At 44.6% G+C, this 20,905-nt stretch overlaps 1 protein-coding gene across 3 annotated transcripts in view; it reads left to right on the top strand.

Annotated features, from left to right (window-relative positions):
• Window positions 1-4,581, top strand: part of hook1 (hook microtubule-tethering protein 1) — a 115,086-nt gene extending 110,505 nt beyond the window's left edge. For 2 of the 3 annotated variants that reach the window (XM_085982844.1, XM_085982842.1), the window contains exons 21-22: window positions 548-616; window positions 2,430-4,581. In XM_085982844.1, the coding sequence (XP_085838970.1) occupies window positions 548-616; window positions 2,430-2,576 (216 nt within the window). In that variant the 3' untranslated portion in view covers window positions 2,577-4,581. The remainder of the gene's footprint in view (window positions 1-547; window positions 617-2,429) is intronic. The other variant, XM_085982843.1, reaches the window with a different exon arrangement.
• Window positions 4,582-20,905: the final 16,324 nt, after the last annotated feature.

The raw sequence follows: 20,905 nt of genomic DNA on the forward strand, positions 1-20,905 counted from the left end.
TGCCAATGGGCAAACCCTAGTTCTGCAGAATAATGGCAGAGGAAAAGGAGCAGCTGCAAGAGGCACTGAGAGTGAGGCGCCATTTCAGAAGACAGTAGCCTACTTCCTTATTATCCTGGAGTTGGATTTGCATTTGCTTTATGCCAGTTTTTACATTCCGCATAGGCAAAGGAGCTCAGCAGGAACACTGGGTATAATATTCCCGTCAGAAAGATCGCCGCGGAACCTAATTAAATTTTGGCGCAATTTCTGCATAAGTGGAATCCAGGACATTCAGGCCCGATATGGCTTTTTTCCTTATAGTCTAATTGGTTTTGTTAAACCAACATCTGCTATTTAAAAGCATACTAAATACAGTATGGTAGATAGTATTCTTGCACTATGATTATAAATTATTAGCAAGTTAGACATTTTCTGGTTCACTTACCTCCAAAACTCTAATTCAGAAAAGGTGTCTGCTTATAATGCAGTTAATTCAATGGAAATTTAGTTTTTTTTAATAAAACATCCTTGAGTAGTCTGTCCCCTTTCCCTGTGTTTATACTAGCGTGGATGCGAGCAAGCAAAACTTCGAGAGTATGAAGAGGAGCTGATAGTAACAGCATGGTACAATAAGGTAAATTATTAATTCTACATGACATATCTTACAATCATAAAACTTACAGCATAGCAGGAGGCCATTCGGCCCATCGTGCCGGCCGTTTGAAAGAGCTGTGCAATTAGTCCTACTCCCCGCTCTTTCCCCATAGCCCTTGCAAATTTTTCCTTTTCAAGTATATATAAAATTCCCTTTTGAAAATCATTGAATCTGCTTCTGTCACTCTTTCAGGCAGTGCATTCCAGATCATCATAATTCACTGCATAAAATAATTTGTCCTCATCTCCAATGTGCCCTGTAATTTTGTTTGGCGCCGCGCAGCCCCTTTGTGCGGGCCATTCAAAATACCGCGCATGCGCAAATTTTCTCATTGAAAAGCCGGCTGAGCGGGGTCCTTGGAGCGCCATGTGGCCGAGCATCTTACAGGGAACATTGCTCATCTCCCTTCTGGTTCTTTTGCCAATTATCTTATATCTGTGTCCTCTGTTAACGACCCAGCTGCCAATGGAAACAGTTTCTCCTTATTTTCTCTATCAAAGTTTCTCATACTTTTGAACATGTCTATTCAATCTCTGCTTTACCTTTTCTGCTCTAAGGAGAACAATCCCAGCTTCACTAGTCTCTCCAGATAAATGAAGTCCCTCATCTCTGGTATCATTCTGGTAAATCTCTCCTGCACTCTCTCCAAAGCCTTGACATTCTTCCTAAAGTGTGCTGCTCAGAATTGGATGCAATACTCCAGCTGAGGCCTAACTCATGATTTATAAAGGTTTAGCATAACTTCCTTGCTTTTGTACTCTATGCCTCTATTTATAAGGCCAAGGATCCCATATGCCTTTTAACAGTTTATCAACTTGTCCTCCCACCTTCAAAGATTTATATGTACATAAACCCCCCAGGTCTCTCTGTTCCTGCACCACCTTTAAAATTGTACCATTTCGTTTATCGTTTATATTGCCCTCTCCTCATTCTTCCTCCCAAAATGTATTACTTCGCACTTCTCTGTGTTAAATTTCATCTGCCATGTGTCTGCCCATTTCACCAGCCTGTCTATGTCTTCCTGAGGTATGTTGCTGTCTTCCTCACTGTTTTACTATGTTTCCAAGTTTTGTGTCATCAGCAAACTTTGAAATTGTGCCCTGTATACCCAAGTGCTGGTCATTAATATATAGCAAAAAGAGCAGTGGTCCTAATACCGACCCCTGGGGTCCACTGTATATTCCCCTCCAGTCTGAAAAACAACCGTTCATCACGACTCTCTGCTTTCTGTCTCTTCGTCATTTTGTATCCATGCTGCCACTGTCCCTTTAACCCCATGGGCTTCAATTTTGCTAACAAATCTATTATGTAGCACTTTATCAAACACCTTTTGAAAGTCCATATACACTTTCAAATGCACTACCTTCATCAACTCTCTCCTTTATTTCATCGAAGAACTCAATCAAGTTAGTCAAACACGACTTGCCTTTAACAAATCCGTGTTGACTGCCATTTATTAACTCAAGTTTTTCCAATCTTGATTTCTCCTTTTTTAGAACACAATTATTTTTTAAAAACTGAGGTTTATGGCATATTTTAAACTTAGGAGTGTCTCTAGAAAAAAATGTGACTAGCGATAACATACGAATAACTTCGAGAATAAACTCTTTTCCACGTATTGTATGAAAGTGTGATTTAAAAAAAAGTGGATTGCTGTAAGAGTGCATAATGGCATTTCTCCAAGCGTAGGTCATTCTTGCTACCCTTTCGGGTCACTCTTCATTTGCTACCAGCTTTTTATGCCATTTTTCTTTTTCTCAATGTAAGACAAATAATTGTGGACTGCTTTCAGAGTTTGGCTTTTCAGAAGATGGCTGTTGAAGCCCGATTAGGAGGCTTTGGTCCAAACGCAAATCGGTCTTTCCTAGCACAGCAACGACAGGTAACCAGCACACGGAAACCTCTCACAGTTACCACGCCTGCAGCAGCTCCCAAATAGAACAACCAACGGCAGTTGGAATCCATGTGTAGAGGTGCCCTTTTTTAAAACTGTATATTAAAATAGCTTAAAAGTAGACGGTAAAACAAAAAGGAATATGACTGAGATCAGTATTTTGTAATACTTTCAATTTCAATAACACATTTCTACTCTAGATCAGTCCTAATGGAAAGCCTACCTTTAACTCTTAAAGGGTCGCTTTTCACTACATCCGAATAACTTTGTATATAGAAGCACAGAATGGTAAGGGCAAAAGATGAAATATTTAGCAAGTTATTTTGGTTTTACTTTTACATCAGAATTTAAATGTATAAATAAAGATGATATATATTTCTTGCTTTTAATTTCATCAATATGTTTATGAAGATATAAACATTCTCTGGTAAATAAATTCATTGTCTTCCTTGTAGTAGTATTTTAACTTTGTTTATTAAAAAGGTCTGTCTTTGTTTTTGGGTTTACAAGGGTGGCAGTTCATATACCAGCAGGCTTGTAAATTTGAGAAAATAATGGAATGTAATCATAATCTCGAAATACTTCAGATCTTCAGAACAAATCTTAACATGTAAACACATGGAGCAATAAAATCCTATTTTGATTTGTTTTAACTTAGATCTCAATATACAGTAATATCAATTCAGTTTATTGAGGAAGAGAAGTGTGCTACATGAGATTACTTGAAGAATGCTCAATTATAAATTCTAAACTAAACCTTGTTTTATACAGTGAAACTTTGAAAGTTTCCTAAGGGCTTATTATACAGTTCCATGAAATCTATATTTCTAAGTGCTTTACTATAAAATTGTAATTTTCAGTTGGAAGTTTATAAATCTATATGTTGAGTCTTTATTGAAGATGATTTTTATTAAATTAATCTGAGAAAATTAATACAATTAACATATTCCTCATCATTTTGGGTTGATGTTCTTCCTAATATAACTGGAATAGTTACTGTAATGTTTTTAGTACGTTTGGATTATTACATATAGGATGCCCAGTTTGCATAGGCCCTAATTAAACCAGGTACACATTTATCAAAACCTTATTTAATATACCGGAGAAACTGGAGCATTTTGTTACGCCTGGGCAGTAAGCAATATACAGCTTTGGGTTAAAGCCTTTGGTTGATTTCCAAAAATTGCTTCTTCATAAACCAGACTTGGTGTACTTGCTCATCCTTTGTTGGAACTCTTGCTTTACCAGTGGAGGTAGCAGTATGTGTTTGTGTTTTTTAATGCAATATTGTTACGATTTTAAGAGCAAAATACTGCAGTGTAGATCTTTTTTGTGTTTGCATTTAATGGATTTTGAAATTACTTTTGTTTCAATTGTTCCAACTGTTCTAACTGGAAAAAAATTGTCATAATTTCTCATAGTCGTTTGAAAGATGGGTTCAGAATCAGCAGGACTAGCAGTAACTTCACTTTTTAATTATTTGTACTTTTCTATCTGTTTATTTCTAACTGGGTAGAACAGTTAAACTTCATATTTGCAACACAAGTGATGTGTTTGTAGCTTTGTCATTTAAGTGCTGTAGATGGTCCTTTCCACATTTTGCCTAAGTTGGCAAAAATAGTGGTCTGAAGTGATGAGAATAATGAGACCACATGTATGCACATAAATCGCTTAAACTCAGTCTCTTTTTGTTTGATTTCTAATATTATGAACAACATGCTATAACAATTCTTGACTTACTGATCCACAATTACAGGCACAGCGCATGCAGCACTTTCCTGACCAATAACTCACTTTTCAAACCTGGAACACAATTGCAGTGAGTTCAGTGAGATACCCATCTTTCAAATGGTGTGTATTGTTGCTTTGTAAAAAGAAAAAATATATAATTTGTGTAGTTTTAATATGATCTTTATTTCATTTATGTATTCAAACTCAATTTTGTAAAAATGATTAATGCTTGTATACCAATGATTGAAGTGGCTATTTACCCCGAGGAAAGCAGAGGAGAAAAAGAATCAGTGTGCAATAAAACTTGAGTTACAGTATATTTTTCGTTTCATCAGTTTATGAAAAACAGTGGCCACAAAATGTAGCTTTCATACTAATTGTATGACCCCGATAATAACTGCGAGGCGGGAAGGGAGCGGTGGGGGGGGGGGTGGGGGGGTGGGGATTTAGAGGAAGTACGGATTTAGCGGCTGGGAAACCCAGAAGTACGGGTTTCGCGGATTCGGCAGGACCACATTAAAATTTTTTGAATGGGTTTCCCAGCCACAGGTTGAGAGACTGACTGGCTATTGGGCGAATAGGCGGAGGTGAGTTGGGGGTGGGGGGAGGAGTTGGACATCGGGGAGGGTTCTTATGCAGGATTCTTTCATCCTTAAAATTGCTGTTGGAGATGTACCTTCACAACCATTATGTGTTGGAGTCAAAGTCACTTTGGCAACTAGTCATACACTCTATCGTATTTATTTTACCTGTACAAAATAAATTCGAACACAATCTTCCTCCCTGTAATTGTAACTTTATCATTAATTTTTATTAATTAAATTTGTTTAATCGATTCATTATTTTGTTATTGTAAAATGCTGATAGTTTTTAAATCACGTTCCTCATCATAAATGCAACTGAAGTTGGTTCAGGAAAATGTTTGCACTTGGTGACCATAATCTGCAGTGACTGACGCAGAACAGCACTCGACTGTTGACAGTATTACAAACCCCACCCAAAGGCTGATGACACACAGGCGCAACTCCACCACACCTGACCAGCTCAGGTACAATCACTGCTATGGGACCACCGGTAACATAATTGAGCACAGTATTGCAGTATTCAAGCAAAGGTTCAGGTCCCTGGATTGATCTCAGAGCCCCCTACAATATGCTACACACAAAGCCCGTCTCATGGTGTGGTATGCTGCATGTTGGACAACCTGGTAATACAGAGAGGATTGCATTTGGAGGACGCAGAGCAAAAGGAAGAATCGCCATCTGCGGAGAGGAAGAATTGGATGAAGGTAAGGGAGAAATAAAAGAAGGAAGACTTATTGTAGCCAGGGAGACCAGGGATCAGTTGATAGACCAGAGCTTCTGGCTTATTCCCCTTCCCTGAAAAGTTACACAAAGCTCCTATGCGTTTACAGTCATTCTTACCCAATGCGGTATTAAAGAACATTGAAACCATTCAGCCAACTTTTATATCAATGACATACTGACAATGCAGACTCAAGCTGCTATAAAACCACACTGCAGACCACAGTGATAAAGGTGATTAATGTCAAACACAATACAGTAATTGCCTTGAATTCATCTCCCACCCAAGTATGAACTCACAGTGCCTTTCGTAAAAGAATGTTTGCCAACTTGACTACTCCTACGAGATGCTCCCCTCATGGCCTCCGCGTAGTTGGTGGAAGGCTGCTCTTTTTCCTGTTTGGCCATGAGCATCTCAAGGGTCCCATGACTTCTGGGTGCTCGAGCCTGCGCGGGCCCAGCTGCAGACTGTTGCACCTCGGCTACTGCTGGTGTTGTTTGTCACAGCTGGCTTTCAGGCACCTTGGTGGGTATTGGTTGAAGGGGTGGAAAGGGAGCAGGCATTCTGACATCCTGAGAGAAGGCAGCACATGCCATTCCTGCTGTGCCATTGCTACCCCGACTGGAGAGCAGACTGCAGGAGACGAGTGTTGCCTCGACAGGCCCTATTTATACGGTCCACCAGCCTCTCCAAGGTAGAATCCAGAGTCTGGATGGCAGTCAATTGAGCTTTCACCAAAGCTGCAAAGGCTGATCTCATTGAATCCTGGTTGTGAGAGCCCAGCTGAAGCATCCCAGGTGCTGGACACATGCTCCAAGGAAAACTGGAGTGGTGAAGCCATGCAAGATTACACCACACAAGCTGAAAGCAGACTCGTCTATACTTTCAACACAAGCAGGACTTCCAATAACTTGTACAACTGCTTGTGTGAAGCAAGCAGTTTTCATAGCTAAACTCCTGATGCCTGCATCTCCGTCCTCAGCAGTGCTTGGATAGAAGCTCTCCTGGGCTGTCCCTGCCACCAATACCTGCTCCTGCTCCTGCTCACTTGTGCCGGTTACAATAGAGTAAATAGGGAAAGACTATTACCTCTGATTGGGGAGTCATTGCTGAGAGGTCATCAATTTAAAATTGTCACTAAGTGAGTGAGGAGAGAGGTGTATACGTGCTTCTGTCATGAATATATTTAGTGCTAATGATGGCATTTGATGATATCCACTCATGAGCAGTAAGGAAAGCTAGCTGAATCTTGGAATCTATAGCTAGAGGTATAGGGCACAAATTCCAGGATGGAAAGCTGGAGAGATAGCTGTAATTTCCTATATTCCTAGCCATACATTTTCCCCCAACTTTCCCCTCCACCTCTGAAGGATTTATATTGAGGTACAGTTCCATGGGCATCACCAGCCCTCGAGTAACTTGGCAAATGGCCATTCTTCATGTGTTAGCCTAGACGGTCAGTGTTGACAGGGTGGTCAACCATGGAGGCATCACAACAATATAAAACTCCTTGGAGGAGCACTAAGCCAGTGATTTACCCGGGGTGCATTACAGACCTAGCAAGCATGTGGATGATGATCTGCAAAAATGAATGAGGGAGAACATACCAAAGGTAAGTAATTTTATTTAATATAAATATATTGGAGGGAAGTGGGCAGCGGAGAGATTTCAGTTTCAAAGTGTGCTTGTTTATTCAGTAAGTTGGAACGTTGTATAGACTTTGGCCAGCTGCATATTTAATGAATAGAAGACACTTCATGGAAACGGTTTGGTACAGGTTGTATTGCACGAGTGAGTCATACCACTCTAACAACATTTTTATCAAACTTCTGTTTTTGTAATAAAGTCCTAATTGTAAATCATTTTAAAACACAGAAAAATCTTTAAAATACTGCCAATTGCAGATTTTGGAGTTCATGCAATGGAAAAGTCTTTGCAGTGGAGAAAGGTACAGCATTTGTATTTTATGCAAAGTATGGCTTTAGTCTGGGGTCATGACTATGTGTTAATGAAAAGTTGAATGACAGCCAGAGGAAAATAATAAGGGCCTGAACATTGTAGTTTTTTTTTAAAAGGTAAAAACCTCAACTAGGAATAGGAATTCATTCTTGATTTTGTTGCAAGTTATCAGGTTTTATTTTTCTTTACTTTATCCCTCGGTTTTTTCCTAACTTTTGCATCCTCCTTCTTCTTAGGCAGTCCCTCAGAACCGAGGATGACTTGTTTCCACTCTAAAAATGAGTTCTCAGGTGACTGATGAGTCCAATGCGGGACCTACAGCCTCTGTCACAGGTGGGGCAGACGGTGGTTGAAGGGGCGGGTGGGTGGGGTGCTTGGGTTGACGTGCGGTCCTTTCGCTGTTTACGCTTGGCTTCCGCTTGCTCCCGGCGAAGAGACTCGAGGTGTTCGGCACCTTCCCGGATGCTTCTCCTCCACTTTGTGCAGTCTTGGGCCATGGATTCCCAGGTGTCGGAGGGGATGTTGCACTTTTTCAAGGAGGCTTTGAAGGTGTCCTTGAAGTGTTTCCTCTGCCCACCTGGGGCTCTCTTGTCTTGTCAGAGCTCTGAGTAGAGCGCTTGTTTTGGAAGTCTCGTATCAGGCATGCGGACGATGTGGCCCGTCCATCGGAGCTGATTGAGCGTGGTCAAAGCTTCGATGCTGGGGATGTTGGCCTGAGCGAGAACACTGATGTTGGTGCACCTATCCTGCCAATGGATTTGCAGGATCTTGCGGAGGCAGCGTTGGTGCCTGCTGTACATGGTCCATGTCTCTGAAGCATACAGAAGGGTGGGTATCACTACTGCTCTGTAGACTATGAGCTTGGTGCTGGGTTTGAGATCCTGGTCTTCAAACACTCTCTTCTGAAGGCTGCACTGGCACACTGAAGGCAGTGTTGGACTTCATCATCGACATCTGTCCTTCTTGACAGTCGGCTCCCGAGGTATGGAAAGTGGTCCACGTTGTCCAAGGCCTCGTCATGGATTTTGATAATCAGGGAGCTGTACTGTGTGGCGGGGGCAGGTTGGTAGAGGACCTTTGTCATACGGATGTTTAGTGTAAGGCAACTTTTGCATCCAGCGAATAGGCAAAGATCAAGAAAATCAGCCTGATTGGGGGGAATTTTAACATTGAAGAGTGCGTGGATTTAGGTGCGGGTGGGGGGTTTAGTTCGCTGAAAATGTCAACGTGTCCAGAAACCCGCTCCAACCCGCCGACTTCCGGGTTTAACTCGGGCGCGTTTGGCTGGTTGCGCGTAACACCCTCGTGAGAGGTGGGTTTCCAATTTAAATATATAAATTGCTCCATTGTAGCGATATTTCAACCTACTTACAAATTTATCGCCACATCCAGGGCATCCTGAAACTCGCTATTGAAACCAAGGTGAGAAATAGCAAATTCACGGAGCTCATCAAAAATCAGGCAAAAATCAGCCCTCACAGCTGCTTTCTTACCTCCCACTGGGAAAGGGTTTGTTCAGAGTACTTGTGGTAAGAGGTTAGTTTCTACACTTTGGGCGTTTTGAGACTCAGATCAGGGTGGGCGACACCTTCGCTGCCTTAGATTGACTCTCAGGAGCAGCGACATTCTGCTGTGGAGCGACCTGCAGGTGGTGAGCAGAGAGTAAAGGAGACTATGAAGGTATGAGAGCGGAATTGAGTAGAGTGGATTGGGAAAATAGATTAAAGGGTAAGACGATACATGATCAGTGGTGTACATTTAAGGAGTTATTTTACAACTTCCAAAAAATATATATTCCACTGAGAAGAAAAGCGTGTAAAAGAAAAGACAGCCATCCGTGGCTAAGTAAAGAAATTAAGGATAGTATTCGACTAAAAACAAGGGCATATAAGGCAGCCAAATCTAGTGGGAGGATAGAGGATTGGGAAAACTTTAAAAGACAGCAAAAAATAACAAAAAGATTGATTAAGAAAGGGAAGATAGATTATGAAAGTAAATTAGCAAAAAATATAAAAACAGATAGTAAGAGTTTTTATCGTTATATAAAAAGAAAAAGGGTGGCTAAAGTAAATGTTGGTCCCTTAGAGGATGAGACCGGGAAATTAATGGTGGGAAATATGGAGATGGCAAAAACACTGAATGAATATTTTACATCAGTCTTTACAGTAGAAGACACTAAGAATATCCCAACACTGGACAAACAGGGGGCTAAAGGGGGGGAGGCGCTAAACACGATCAAAATCACTAAGGAAGTGGTACTCGGTAAAATAATGGGACTCAAGGCGGATAAATCACCTGGGCCTGATGGCTTACATCCTAGGGTCTTGAGGGAAGTGGCAGTAGGGATTGTGGATGCATTGGTAATAATTTTCCAAAACTCCCTGGACTCGGCAAAGGTCCCAGCAGACTGGAAAACTGCTAATGTAACACCCTTATTTAAAAAGGGCAGTAGACAGAAGGCTGGAAACTATAGACTGGTTAGCCTAACATCTGTGGTAAGTAAAACTTTGGAGTCCATTATTAAGGAGACAGTAACATGACATTTGGATAATCATAATTTAATAGGACAAAGTCAGCATGGTTTTATGAAGGGGAAGTCATGTTTGACAAATTTGCTGGAGTTCTTTGAGGAAGTAACATATAGGGTGGATAAAGGGGAACCAGTGGATGTAGTGTATTTAGACTTCCAAAAGGCATTTGACAAGGTGCCACACAAAAGATTATTGCTTAAGATAAAAAATCACAGGATTGGGGGTAATATTCTGGCATGGATAGAGGATTGGCTATCTAACAGAAGGCAGAGAGTTGGGATAAATGGTTCATTCTCAGACTGGCAATCAGTAACTAGTGGTGTTCCGCAGGGGTCAGTGCTGGGTCCCCAACTCTTTACAATCTATATTAACGATTTGGAGGAGGGGACCGAGTGTAACATATCAAAGTTTGCAGATGATACTAAGATGGGAGGGAAAGTAGTGAGTGAGGAGGACATAAAAAACCTGCAAGGGGACATCGACAGGCTAAGTAAGTGGGCAGAGATTTGGCAGATGGAATACAATACTGGAAAGTGTGAGGTTATGCACTTTGGCAGGAAAAATCGTAGAGCAAGTTATTATCTTAATGGCAAGAAACTGGAAAGTACTGAAGTACAAAGGGATCTGGGGGTCCTGGTGCACGAAACTCAAAAGGTTAGTATGCAGGTGCAGCAAGTGATTAAGAAGGCCAATGGAATGTTGGCTTTCATTGCTAGGGGGATAGAATATAAAAATAGGGAGGTATTGCTTCAGTTGTACAAGGTATTGGTGAGACCGCACCTGGAATACTGCGTACAGTTTTGGTGTCCATACTTAAGAAAGGACATACTTGCTCTCGAGTCAGTACAAAGAAGGTTCACTCGGTTAATCCCGGGGATGAGGGGATGGACATATGAGGAGAGGTTGAGTAGATTGGGACTCCACTCATTGGAGTTCAGAAGAATGAGAGGCGATCTTATTGAAACATATAAGATTGTGAAGGGGTTGGATCGGGTGGATGCGGGGAAGATGTTCCCGATGATGAGTGAAACTAGAACTAGGGGGCATAGTCTTAGAATAAGGGGCTGCTCTTTCAAAACTGAGATGAGGAGGAACTACTTCACTCAGAGGGTGGTAGGTCCATGGAATATGCTGCCCCAAAAAGCTGTAGAAGCTACATCATTACATAAATTTAAAACAGAAATAGACAGTTTCCTAGAAGTAAAGGGAATTAAGGGTTACGGGGAGCGGGCAGGAATTTGGACGAGTCTAGATTCGGATCGGTCATGGCCCTGTGGGTAGCGGAGCGGGCCCAAGGGCCGTGTAGCCTGATCCTGCTCCTATTTCGTGTGTCTAATTCTGTTAGATTCAGGAGATGGTTCTGTAATAGTGGATTGACGGTTAGGATCAGCTCTCGAATCCATGACCACAGCTGTGCAGACTTTGGATGCCAACATGACTGGTGTCTTAAACAGGATGACAGATACCTTATCTGTGGCCTTACAACACGCCACTGTTTTTCATCAAGCTGGTCTGCAGCAGAGTGGTGGGAGTGATGTGGCACTGGCCCAGGAGAAGGATGATGGTGAAAGGGGACATGGAAGTGGGAACTCCACTCAAAGTGCTCCCACTTCCCCCCTCAGCCAGTACCCGACGTGCTACCTCATCTCCTGATGGCCGAGCCTGCGCTGCACAGGTGCAGGTGGAGCAGTCTTTGGTGGGGCCCTCAGGCTCTGAAACCCAGAGGTCATAGGCCAAAAGAATCTCAGTAGTCAGGGCAGGCATCTAAGCAGCCTGCCTCTACCTCTGCTGAAGCCACAGGGGATGCACCACGTAGAAGCGGTCAGAAGCATAAGTTAAAGCCATCGTAATTCAGCAAGGGTATACACATGGTGTTTGACAAAATGTTATGTTGTTAAGTTTTCTTTTTTTTATAATGCCACATAAAATTTATTGATTAGCACCACTTCCACGTCTTGCCCACTATTGCATCCCGAGTGCCAACTCACCCTTTCACTTGCTTTATGATGAATGTCAATACATGATGGGACCCACTGGGCTGATGTACAATAAGTGTATGCATGGTTAACGGGCTGTTTAGTGCAATGCAGGGAGGGGGTGGGGGGCAGGGGGCAGGGGGGAGGGTTGGTGTCTTTCATTTGTTATTTGTTCCAGTTGGAATAACTAACTGAAGCTTTGAGCTATGAGGGTATCCCTGGCATCCCAGACAGCAGTGTACCTGGCTAGTCTGGCGATGGGTGCCCTATCTTCATGTTCCTCATCCTCCTCAATGTTCTCCTCATCAGAAGATGCCTGATGAGTGCCTTTGTCGTCCTCCACCTCAAATCCTCTCTGCTGCACAATGTTCTGCAGGACGCAACACACTACTTTGATTCTGGACATCTTTCCTGACGAGTATTGAAAGGTGCCTCCAGACTTTTCTAGGCGCCTGAAGCGCATCTTCAACAGCCGATAGCTTGCTCGATGACACACCTGGTGGTCATGTGCCTCTCGTTGTAGCACTCCTGTGCCTCATTGCTGGGGTGCCTCACAGGTGTCATGAGCCAGCTTTGAAAGCAATATCCCTTGTCTCCTATGAACCAGTCCTTAAGTCTGGAATGAAAAGGTATGGAATGTTGGATTGCCGCAGTATAAAAGCATCACGACAGCTCCCAGGGAATCTGGTGCACACCTGCATGAACCTCTTCTTGCGGTTGCACACTAGCTACGCGTTGATGGAATAATATCCCTTCTGGTTGATAAAAACTCTTGGTTGGTGAGTTGGTCCTCAGATTGCCACATGCGTGCAAACAACGGCACCCTGTACCTGCGGGAAGCCAGCCAGAGAGGCGAATGCGAGTGCCTGCTCATTCTGGCTATTGTCATAACAGGCAAAGTTTACACAAGATAACACCTTGGCAAACAACACATCCGTTTCCTGCTGTATACATTTATGGACAACCAACTGAGAGAAGCTCGACATGTCTCTGGTGGCACACGGGAAGGAACCAAAGGCAAATAAATTGAAGGAGGTGGTGACTTTGACAACGACAGGCAATGCATGGCAACCAGGTCCAGCAGGGAGTAGCTCTTCTTGAAGGAGGCTGCATATGTCTGCGACCACCTGCCGTGTCAATCTGAGCTTGCGGAAGCACTGCTCTTCAGATGTTCAAGGAAGCTGAGGCTCTGTCGGTAAGCCCTTTCACGTGGGCCATGCCTCCTGCGACCTTGGCCCCTCTGTTGCTCCTCCTCTCTGCTGTTCTGCATCTCTCTGCTGTTCTGCATCTCTCCCCTGTGCGCACCTCTTCTGTGCACCTGCTGATCCCACCACAGCACTTTGTCACTGCCATGGATGCTGATTATCTTCCTCATGCAATGTCCTATCGAAAACATATACGGCGCCCCCCTATCCTGCTGATGTCCGTTTGGAAGCTTCCAAACATCTCAAAAACCTCTATGCTGACAAGAATGCTCTGCGAGGCATCTACCAGAGGGAACTGACAAAGCAGCTGCAAGAACTGAGCCTTTAGGGAGATCGGGCAATCTGAACTTTAAAGACCCCCATGAACTGCAGTTGAAATTCGCCTCCTTTTCTCCGGAAATCCATGCTAGAGACGTTAAATTCAATACTTTACATTTGTCTGCAATAAATTTCATCTGGCACCATCTGGCCCCACTTACATATTTTGTTTAACTCATTCTGTAGTTTGGGCTGCCTCTTTCAGTTTCACAGCCCTTCCTAGTTTTGCAAATTTAGCCAATATACATTGAGTTTCAGAATCCGGTCACTAATGTAAATTGGAAACACTAAGCCCTGGAGCACTCCACTCAATACTTCCCTCATGCAGACAAAAGATGGGTCTAGAGGAGCTGTAAATGACCACTGTTGGTAAGAATTAGGAACAGGAGACCATACTGCCTCTTGAGCCTACTCCACCATTCAATAAGATCATGGCTGATCTTTGACCTCCCCAACTCCACTTTCCCGCCCAATCCACATATCCCTTTATAGTAATCTGGGATGTTATGATTAAGGTTATCCACCAGGTGGTGCTGTAGCCAATGCTGCTGCTAAGGTCAGGGGTTTGCTTCCTGTTAAGGTCAGGGGTTGCTTCATGTCAAGGTCAGCAAAGGTGCAATGCTTGGATGCAGGCCTGCCTGGTTGTTCCGCAGTCGTTTAATAAAGTACTCGTATTAATTCTAATACCTCACCTCTTTGAGTTCCTTGTCTCACTACATGGATTTATCACATTTGGCGACAAGGTAATAAAAGGACCCTGAATAAAGAAGAAAAGTCTGCCGGGACGTTTAACCAACAAAATCATGAGCTACGGTTAGCTACCAGTGGAAGAGAGCATGGCTGCCATGGTAGGAACGGTTTCCGCTTTTGATATTCAAGCACAAACCTGGGAGGAGTACTGTGAAGTGTTGGGTTATTTTTTTGAAGCAAATGAAATAAATGATGCCAGAAAAAGGAAAGCCATTCTGCTTAGTTCAGTGGGAAGCCAAAACTACAGTTTGATGAGGAATCTGCTCAGTCCTGAAAAGCCTGGAGACAAATCATTTGTTGAATTAGTGGCCTTGCTAAAAGAACATTTCAACCCTAAGCCTAGTGAGATTGTACAGCGGTTCAAGTTTAATTCCAGGAACAGAAAAGAGGAAGAGAGTGTAATGGACTATGTAGCGGTGTTGCGTAAATTAGCACAAGATTGCAATTATGGGAACAACCTGAAGGAAATGCTGTGAGATAGGCTAGTTTGCGGAATAATGGACAACCGAATGCAACGTAGATTATTATCCGAGACTGGGCTTACTTATGAAAAAGCATTGGAACTTACTCAAGCCATAGAGACAGCGAACCGAGATGTAAAAGAAATACAGGGTTCAGACAGGGCTAATGATAAGCAAGTTGCAGGTCAGGTTGTTGTGCACAAGTTAAACATGTGTCAGAAACCACAACGTGAGCATGCGAAGGCATGTTATAGATGCAAGGGTGATCACCTGGCGAGCGAATGCCGGTTTCTGGAGGAAAAGTGCCACAAGTGTGGGAAACAAGGACACATAAAACGAGCATGCAGGACAAAATCACCTGTGGAGGAATCCAAACCAAAAGGGGAAGGAAAGCAAAACCAAGGAAGAGAAGTGAAAAAACATGGAGCACACCACATCAGCGGGGAAGCTGAGAAAGAAGAGGACATGTTCGTAATGTATAGCATGTTAGAGAACATTCCAAAAGTGGCTCCTATCACATTGCAACTGACAGTAAATGACTCTAAGGTGAACTTTGAAGTGGATACAGGGTGCGGTGTGACCATAATGAACAAGGCAGAGTACTCAAAATTGTGGAACCGTGCAAAAGTTCCAGAGTTAAAGCCTTGCTCCCTGCATCTTAAAACATATACAGGTGAATGACTAGTGACATTAGGTACAGCTAATGTAACTGTGCAACACAGGTACACCGTGGAACAGCTACCGGTAGTTATAGTATTGGGTACCGGACCAAACCTGTTAGGTCAGGGCTGGATAAAAGAAATTAAATTAGACTGGGGAGGAGTACATCAAATAGATACGGGCAAACAGTTGACTTTGCAAGAAGTGTTGAGTGAACATGCGAATGTGTTCAAGGAGGAACTTGGCACATTTAATGGCCCCCCAGCTAAGATTTATGTAGACAAGGAGGCACCGCCAAGGTTTTTTAAACAATGACCTGTGCCTTATGCCATGAAACCAAAGGTAGAGGCTGAGCTTGACCGTCTATTGAGAGAGAACATACTGGAGCCAGTGAAATGTTCGGAATGGGCAGCTCTCTTAGTACCTGTTTTAAAACCGGGCAATTCGGTAAGACTCTGTGGAGACTATAAATTGACAGTCAATCAGGTGTCCAAACTAGAGCAGTATCCTATTCCCAAAACAGAGGATCTCTTTGCAAACCTGGCTGGAGGAAAGAAATTCACAAAGTTGGATATGAGTCATGCCTACTTGCAGATTACACTGGATGACGAATCAAAGAAGTATGTCACCATAAATACACACAAGGGCTTGTTTACATATAACTGCTTACCGTTTGGTGTCTCATCTAGTCCATCTATCTTCCAGAGGACAATCGAAGGTGTACTGCAAGGGATTCCACATGTTTCCATCTATCTGGATGACATTCTGGTGATGGGAAGAACCGACCAGGAGCATCTGAGCACTCTGAGAGAGGTACTACAGAGATTGGAGAGGGCAGGGTTCCAGCTCAAGAGGAGTAAGTGCACTTTCCTGGGGAATGAGGCAGTGTTCCTGGGACACAGAGTGGATGCCACCGGGCTCCATCCACTCAAGGAGAAGGTACAAGCACTGCAGGACACCCCTGCTCCTACAAATGTGGCTGAGTTGAAAGCTTACCTGGGACTGCTGAACTATTATAACAGGTTTTTACCAAACTTGTCAACTGTGTTAGCACCTCTTCACAAACTACTGTGCAAGGAGACACAGTGGCAGTGGGGAGAGGAGCAGGGGGTTTCATTTGAGCAGTCCAAGAAACTGATGCTTTCGTCGGATGTGCTGGTTCACTACAATGCAGAGAAAGACATCATTCTCTCTTGTGACGCTTCACCTTACAGGGTGGGGGCAGTTCTTTCACACTGCATGGAAGATGGAACTGAAAGACCAATAGGGTTTATGTCCCAAACTCTAACACCAGCGGAAAAAAACTATTCCCAGTTAGACAAAGAGGGGTTAGCAGTAATGTTTGGGTTACAGAGGTTCCACAAGTACATACATGACAGGAAGTTCACCATATGCACCGATCATAAAACCTCTTCTCTCTCTTTTCAATGAAATGAAAGCAGTTCCACAGATGGTGTCACCCCGGACCCAGAGGTGGGCCGTGACGTTGAGGGCATATGAGTATGTCATCGTCTACAAGGCAGGCAAGTACCATGGGAACGCAGATGCCTTGAGCCGTCTTCCACTGCCAGGCACACACATCCATGCAGCTCCAGAGGACAGAGTGTTGATGTTGGAGGACACTGACACAGCACTGGTGACTGCAGAGCAAGTAAGAACATGGACAGGTAAAGATCCAGTACTGTCTAGAGTTCTTGAATATGTGGTGAGGGGATGGCCACAGCATCCGGAAGGGGCTGACTTCACACCCTACAGTGTCAGGAAAACAGAGCTGAGTGCAGGATGGTTGCGTGTTGTGGGGAGCACGAGTGATTATTCCACAGCCAGCACGACTGTCTATCCTAGAGCAACTACATCAGTGACATCCTGGGGTCTCACATATGAAAGCCTTGGCTAGGAGTTACTTGTAGTGGCCAAAGCTAGATGAGGAGATAGAAAATCTAGTCAAGACATGCAGCACTTGTCAGGAACACCGGAAGGCACCAGCAGCGGCTCCTCTCCACCCCTGGGAGTGGCCAGATAAACCATGGAGAAGATTGCACTTAGATTATGCGGGTCCATTCATGGGGAAGATGTTCCTCATAATCATTGATGCACATTCCAAATGGATGGATGTTTATCCTGTAAATTCTGCTTCCGCCACTACTACTATAGACTGCCTGCATCGGAGCTTCAGTAATCAAGGGCTACCGGAGATCGTGGTAAGTGACAATGCCACTTGTTTTGTGAGTACAGAGACAAAAGAGTTCTTGAGAAAAAATGGCATAGTGCAGGTGACCTCGGCTCCATATCATCCATCCTCAAATGGACTTTCGGAGAGAGCCGTACAAACATTTAAAGAGATGATGAAAAAAAGTGCAGAAGGGAGTTTAGCAGCCAAAGTGTCACGGGTTCTGTTCAGCTACAGAATAACACCTCAATCCACCACAGGACTCTCTCCTGCTGAGATGTTATTAGGTCGTAGACTACGCTCTACTCTTGACCTTGTCCACCCAGACCTAAAAAGGAAAATGGAAAACAGACAAAACAAACAAAAAGAGAACCATAACAAAAGAACAAAGAGCTGAAGTTTTGGAGAAGGAGATGCGGTCCTTACCAGGAATTTCAGTTATGGACCCAAGTGGATTCCTGGCTTCATAGACTCAATGACCAGTCCCGTATCGTACAAGGTCATGTTGGGTGATGGTAGGGTAGTACGCAGACATGTAGATCAGATACTTACCATACAAGGGGAAATTGAAATGAAGGTTCCAGATGCAATGGCTGAGGACAGGTTTGCCCCCAGTTATCCAAGTGCATCTGTGGTGCCACCACCAGGGACGGAGACAATTCCAAAGGAACCCATTCGTCAAGAGGAAACCATCGTTGCAGAGTCAGATACTCTGAGCACTGCTCAGGAGCAGCTGGTGGCTTCACCACAAACAAGCAGGGACTTTACTGCCAGACATTCACAAAGGACTTGTAAGCCACCAGAGAGATTGATACTGACCTGTTAGTTTCGTCAAGTATGGAACATGGTGAATGGAGACTTCTTATGTGACCCTTAGGAATGGTTGTTTGTTAAGAAATTCATACTGAAATCTTAAGGGGGGAGGGATATAGTAATCTGGGATGTTATGATTAAGGTTATCCACCAGGTGGTGCTGTAGCCAATGCTGCTGCTAAGGTCAGGGGTTTGCTTCCTGTTAAGGTCAGGGGTTGCTTCCTGTCAAGGTCAGCAAAGGTGCAATGCCTGGATGCAGGCCTGCCTGGTTGTTCTGCAGTTGTTTAATAAAGTACTCGTATTAATTCTAATACCTCGCCTCTTTGAGTTCCTTGGCTCACTACATGAATTTATCACACCCTTGCTTCCCCTTGAATCCATAATTATACAGCACAGAAGGAGGCCATTCAATCCATCGTGCCTTTGTCAGTTCTTTGAAAGAGCTATCCAAGTGTTCCCACTTCCCTGCTCTTTCCCCATAGCCCTGCCCCCTACCCACTATTCCCCATCCAATACCCCCTTGTCCGATATCCTCGGTCCCCAATCCCATACCCCATCTCCAACTTCCATCCCATACCCAGTCAGAACTGATGAAAGGTCATCAGCCTGAAACATTAACTTTGTTTCTCTCTGCACAGATGCTGCCTGATCTGTTGAGTATTTCCAGCATTTTCTGTCCTAATTTCAGATTTCCAGCATCTGCAGTATTTTGCTTTTGTGTCCCTCTAATCAGCACCCAATTGGGCTAGAAATTGCGGTCAGAGGTGTACCTCCAGAGTACACTGCCGACGCACAAAACCTTTATGAACCTACCTCCAGGCCCCAAGCTGTGCAGAGTTCCAGTCTCTGGCCTCCAGGCCCCAGGTTGTGTAGAGTTCCAGTCTCTGGCCTCCAGGCCCCAGGCAGTGTAGAGTTCCAGTCTCTGGCCTCCAGGCCCCAGGCTGTGTAGAGTTCCAGTCTCTGACCTCCAGGCCCCAGGCAGTGTAGAGTTCCAGTCTCTGACCTCCAAGCCCCAGGCAGTGTAGAGTTCCAGTCTCTGGCCTCCAGGCCCCAAGCTGTGTAGAGTTCCAGTCTCTGGCCTCCAGGCCCCAGGTTGTGTAGAGTTCCAGTCTCTGACCTCCAGGCCCCAGGTTGTGTAGAGTTCCAGTCTCTGGCCTCCAGGCCCCAGGTTGTGTAGAGTTCCAGTCTCTGACCTCCAAGCCCCAGGCAGTGTAGAGTTCCAGTCTCTGACCTCCAGGCCCCAGGCTGTGTAGAGTTCCAGTCTCTGGCCTCCAGGCCCCAGGCTGTGTAGCATTCCAGTCTCTGACCTCCAGGCCCCAGGCTGTGTAGAGTTCCAGTCTCTGGCCTCCAGGCCCCAGGCTGTGTAGAGTTCCAGTCTCTGGCCTCCAGGCCCCAGGCTGTGTAGAGTTCCAGTCTCTGACCTCCAGGCCCCAGGCTGTGTAGAGTTCCAGTCTCTGGCCTCCAGGCCCCAGGCTGTGTAGAGTTCCAGTCTCTGACCTCCAGGCCCCAGGCTGTGTAGAGTTCCAGTCTCTGGCCCCCAGGCCCCAGGCTGTGTAGAGTTCCAGTCTCTGGCCTCCAGGCCCCAGGCTGTGTAGCATTCCAGTCTCTGACCTCCAGGCCCCAGGCTGTGTAGAGTTCCAGTCTCTGGCCTCCAGGCCCCAGGCAGTGTAGAGTTCCAGTCTCTGGCCTCCAGGCCCCAGGCTGTGTAGCATTCCAGTGTCTGACCTCCAGGCCCCAGGCTGTGTAGAGTTCCAGTCTCTGGCCTCCAGGCCCCAGGCTCCGTAGAGTTCCAGTCTCTGGCCTCCAGGCCCCAGGCTGTGTAGAGTTCCAGTCTCTGGCCCCCAGGCTCCGTAGAGTTCCAGTCTCTGGCCCCCAGGCCCCAGGCTGTGTAGCGTTCCAGTCTCTGGCCCCCAGGCCCCAGGCTGTGTAGCGTTCCAGTCTCTGGCCTCCAGGCCCCAGGCTCCGTAGAGTTCCAGTCTCTGGCCTCCAGGCATACGGCAGCATAAAGGCCCACGGACGCAGGCAGTTCGGAAGCATCCCTGGGATCACGTGGGCCCAGTCCTCCAATCACAAAGGAGGATTCCATTGCAATTATTTACGAAAGGAATCCCCTAATGATATGCAATGGCATCCCCAAATAATTACACAATTTACACAATTCTAATAAATATAAATGCACTGAATTGCAATTTTATTCATAAATCCCTTCATTGCACCAACCTCAATAAAAATGTAGTTTTTTGATAAATAATTTTAAACATCTTAATCCGAGCCAATATTTGCATAAACGAATTTAAAGTGTGTGTGCATCATTTTTGATTTTGAAATGTTTAATATAAGGCTTATATATACCCTTACGCTGATGAAAGCGAGGCCTGCACCTGCTTTGACCAGCCGTTAGAGTTTTGTGGGTAACTGCTAGGCAGTTGTTGGGCAAATAGCCCAACTCTGTGCCAGTAAAAATTGATTTTCCATGTGGTTAGGATGATCTGTTA

Source organism: Somniosus microcephalus, chromosome 3 (assembly GCF_052327205.1).
Source record: "Somniosus microcephalus isolate GS21.2 chromosome 3, FLI_Smic_1.0, whole genome shotgun sequence".
Taxonomy (NCBI): Eukaryota; Metazoa; Chordata; class Chondrichthyes; order Squaliformes; family Somniosidae; genus Somniosus; species Somniosus microcephalus.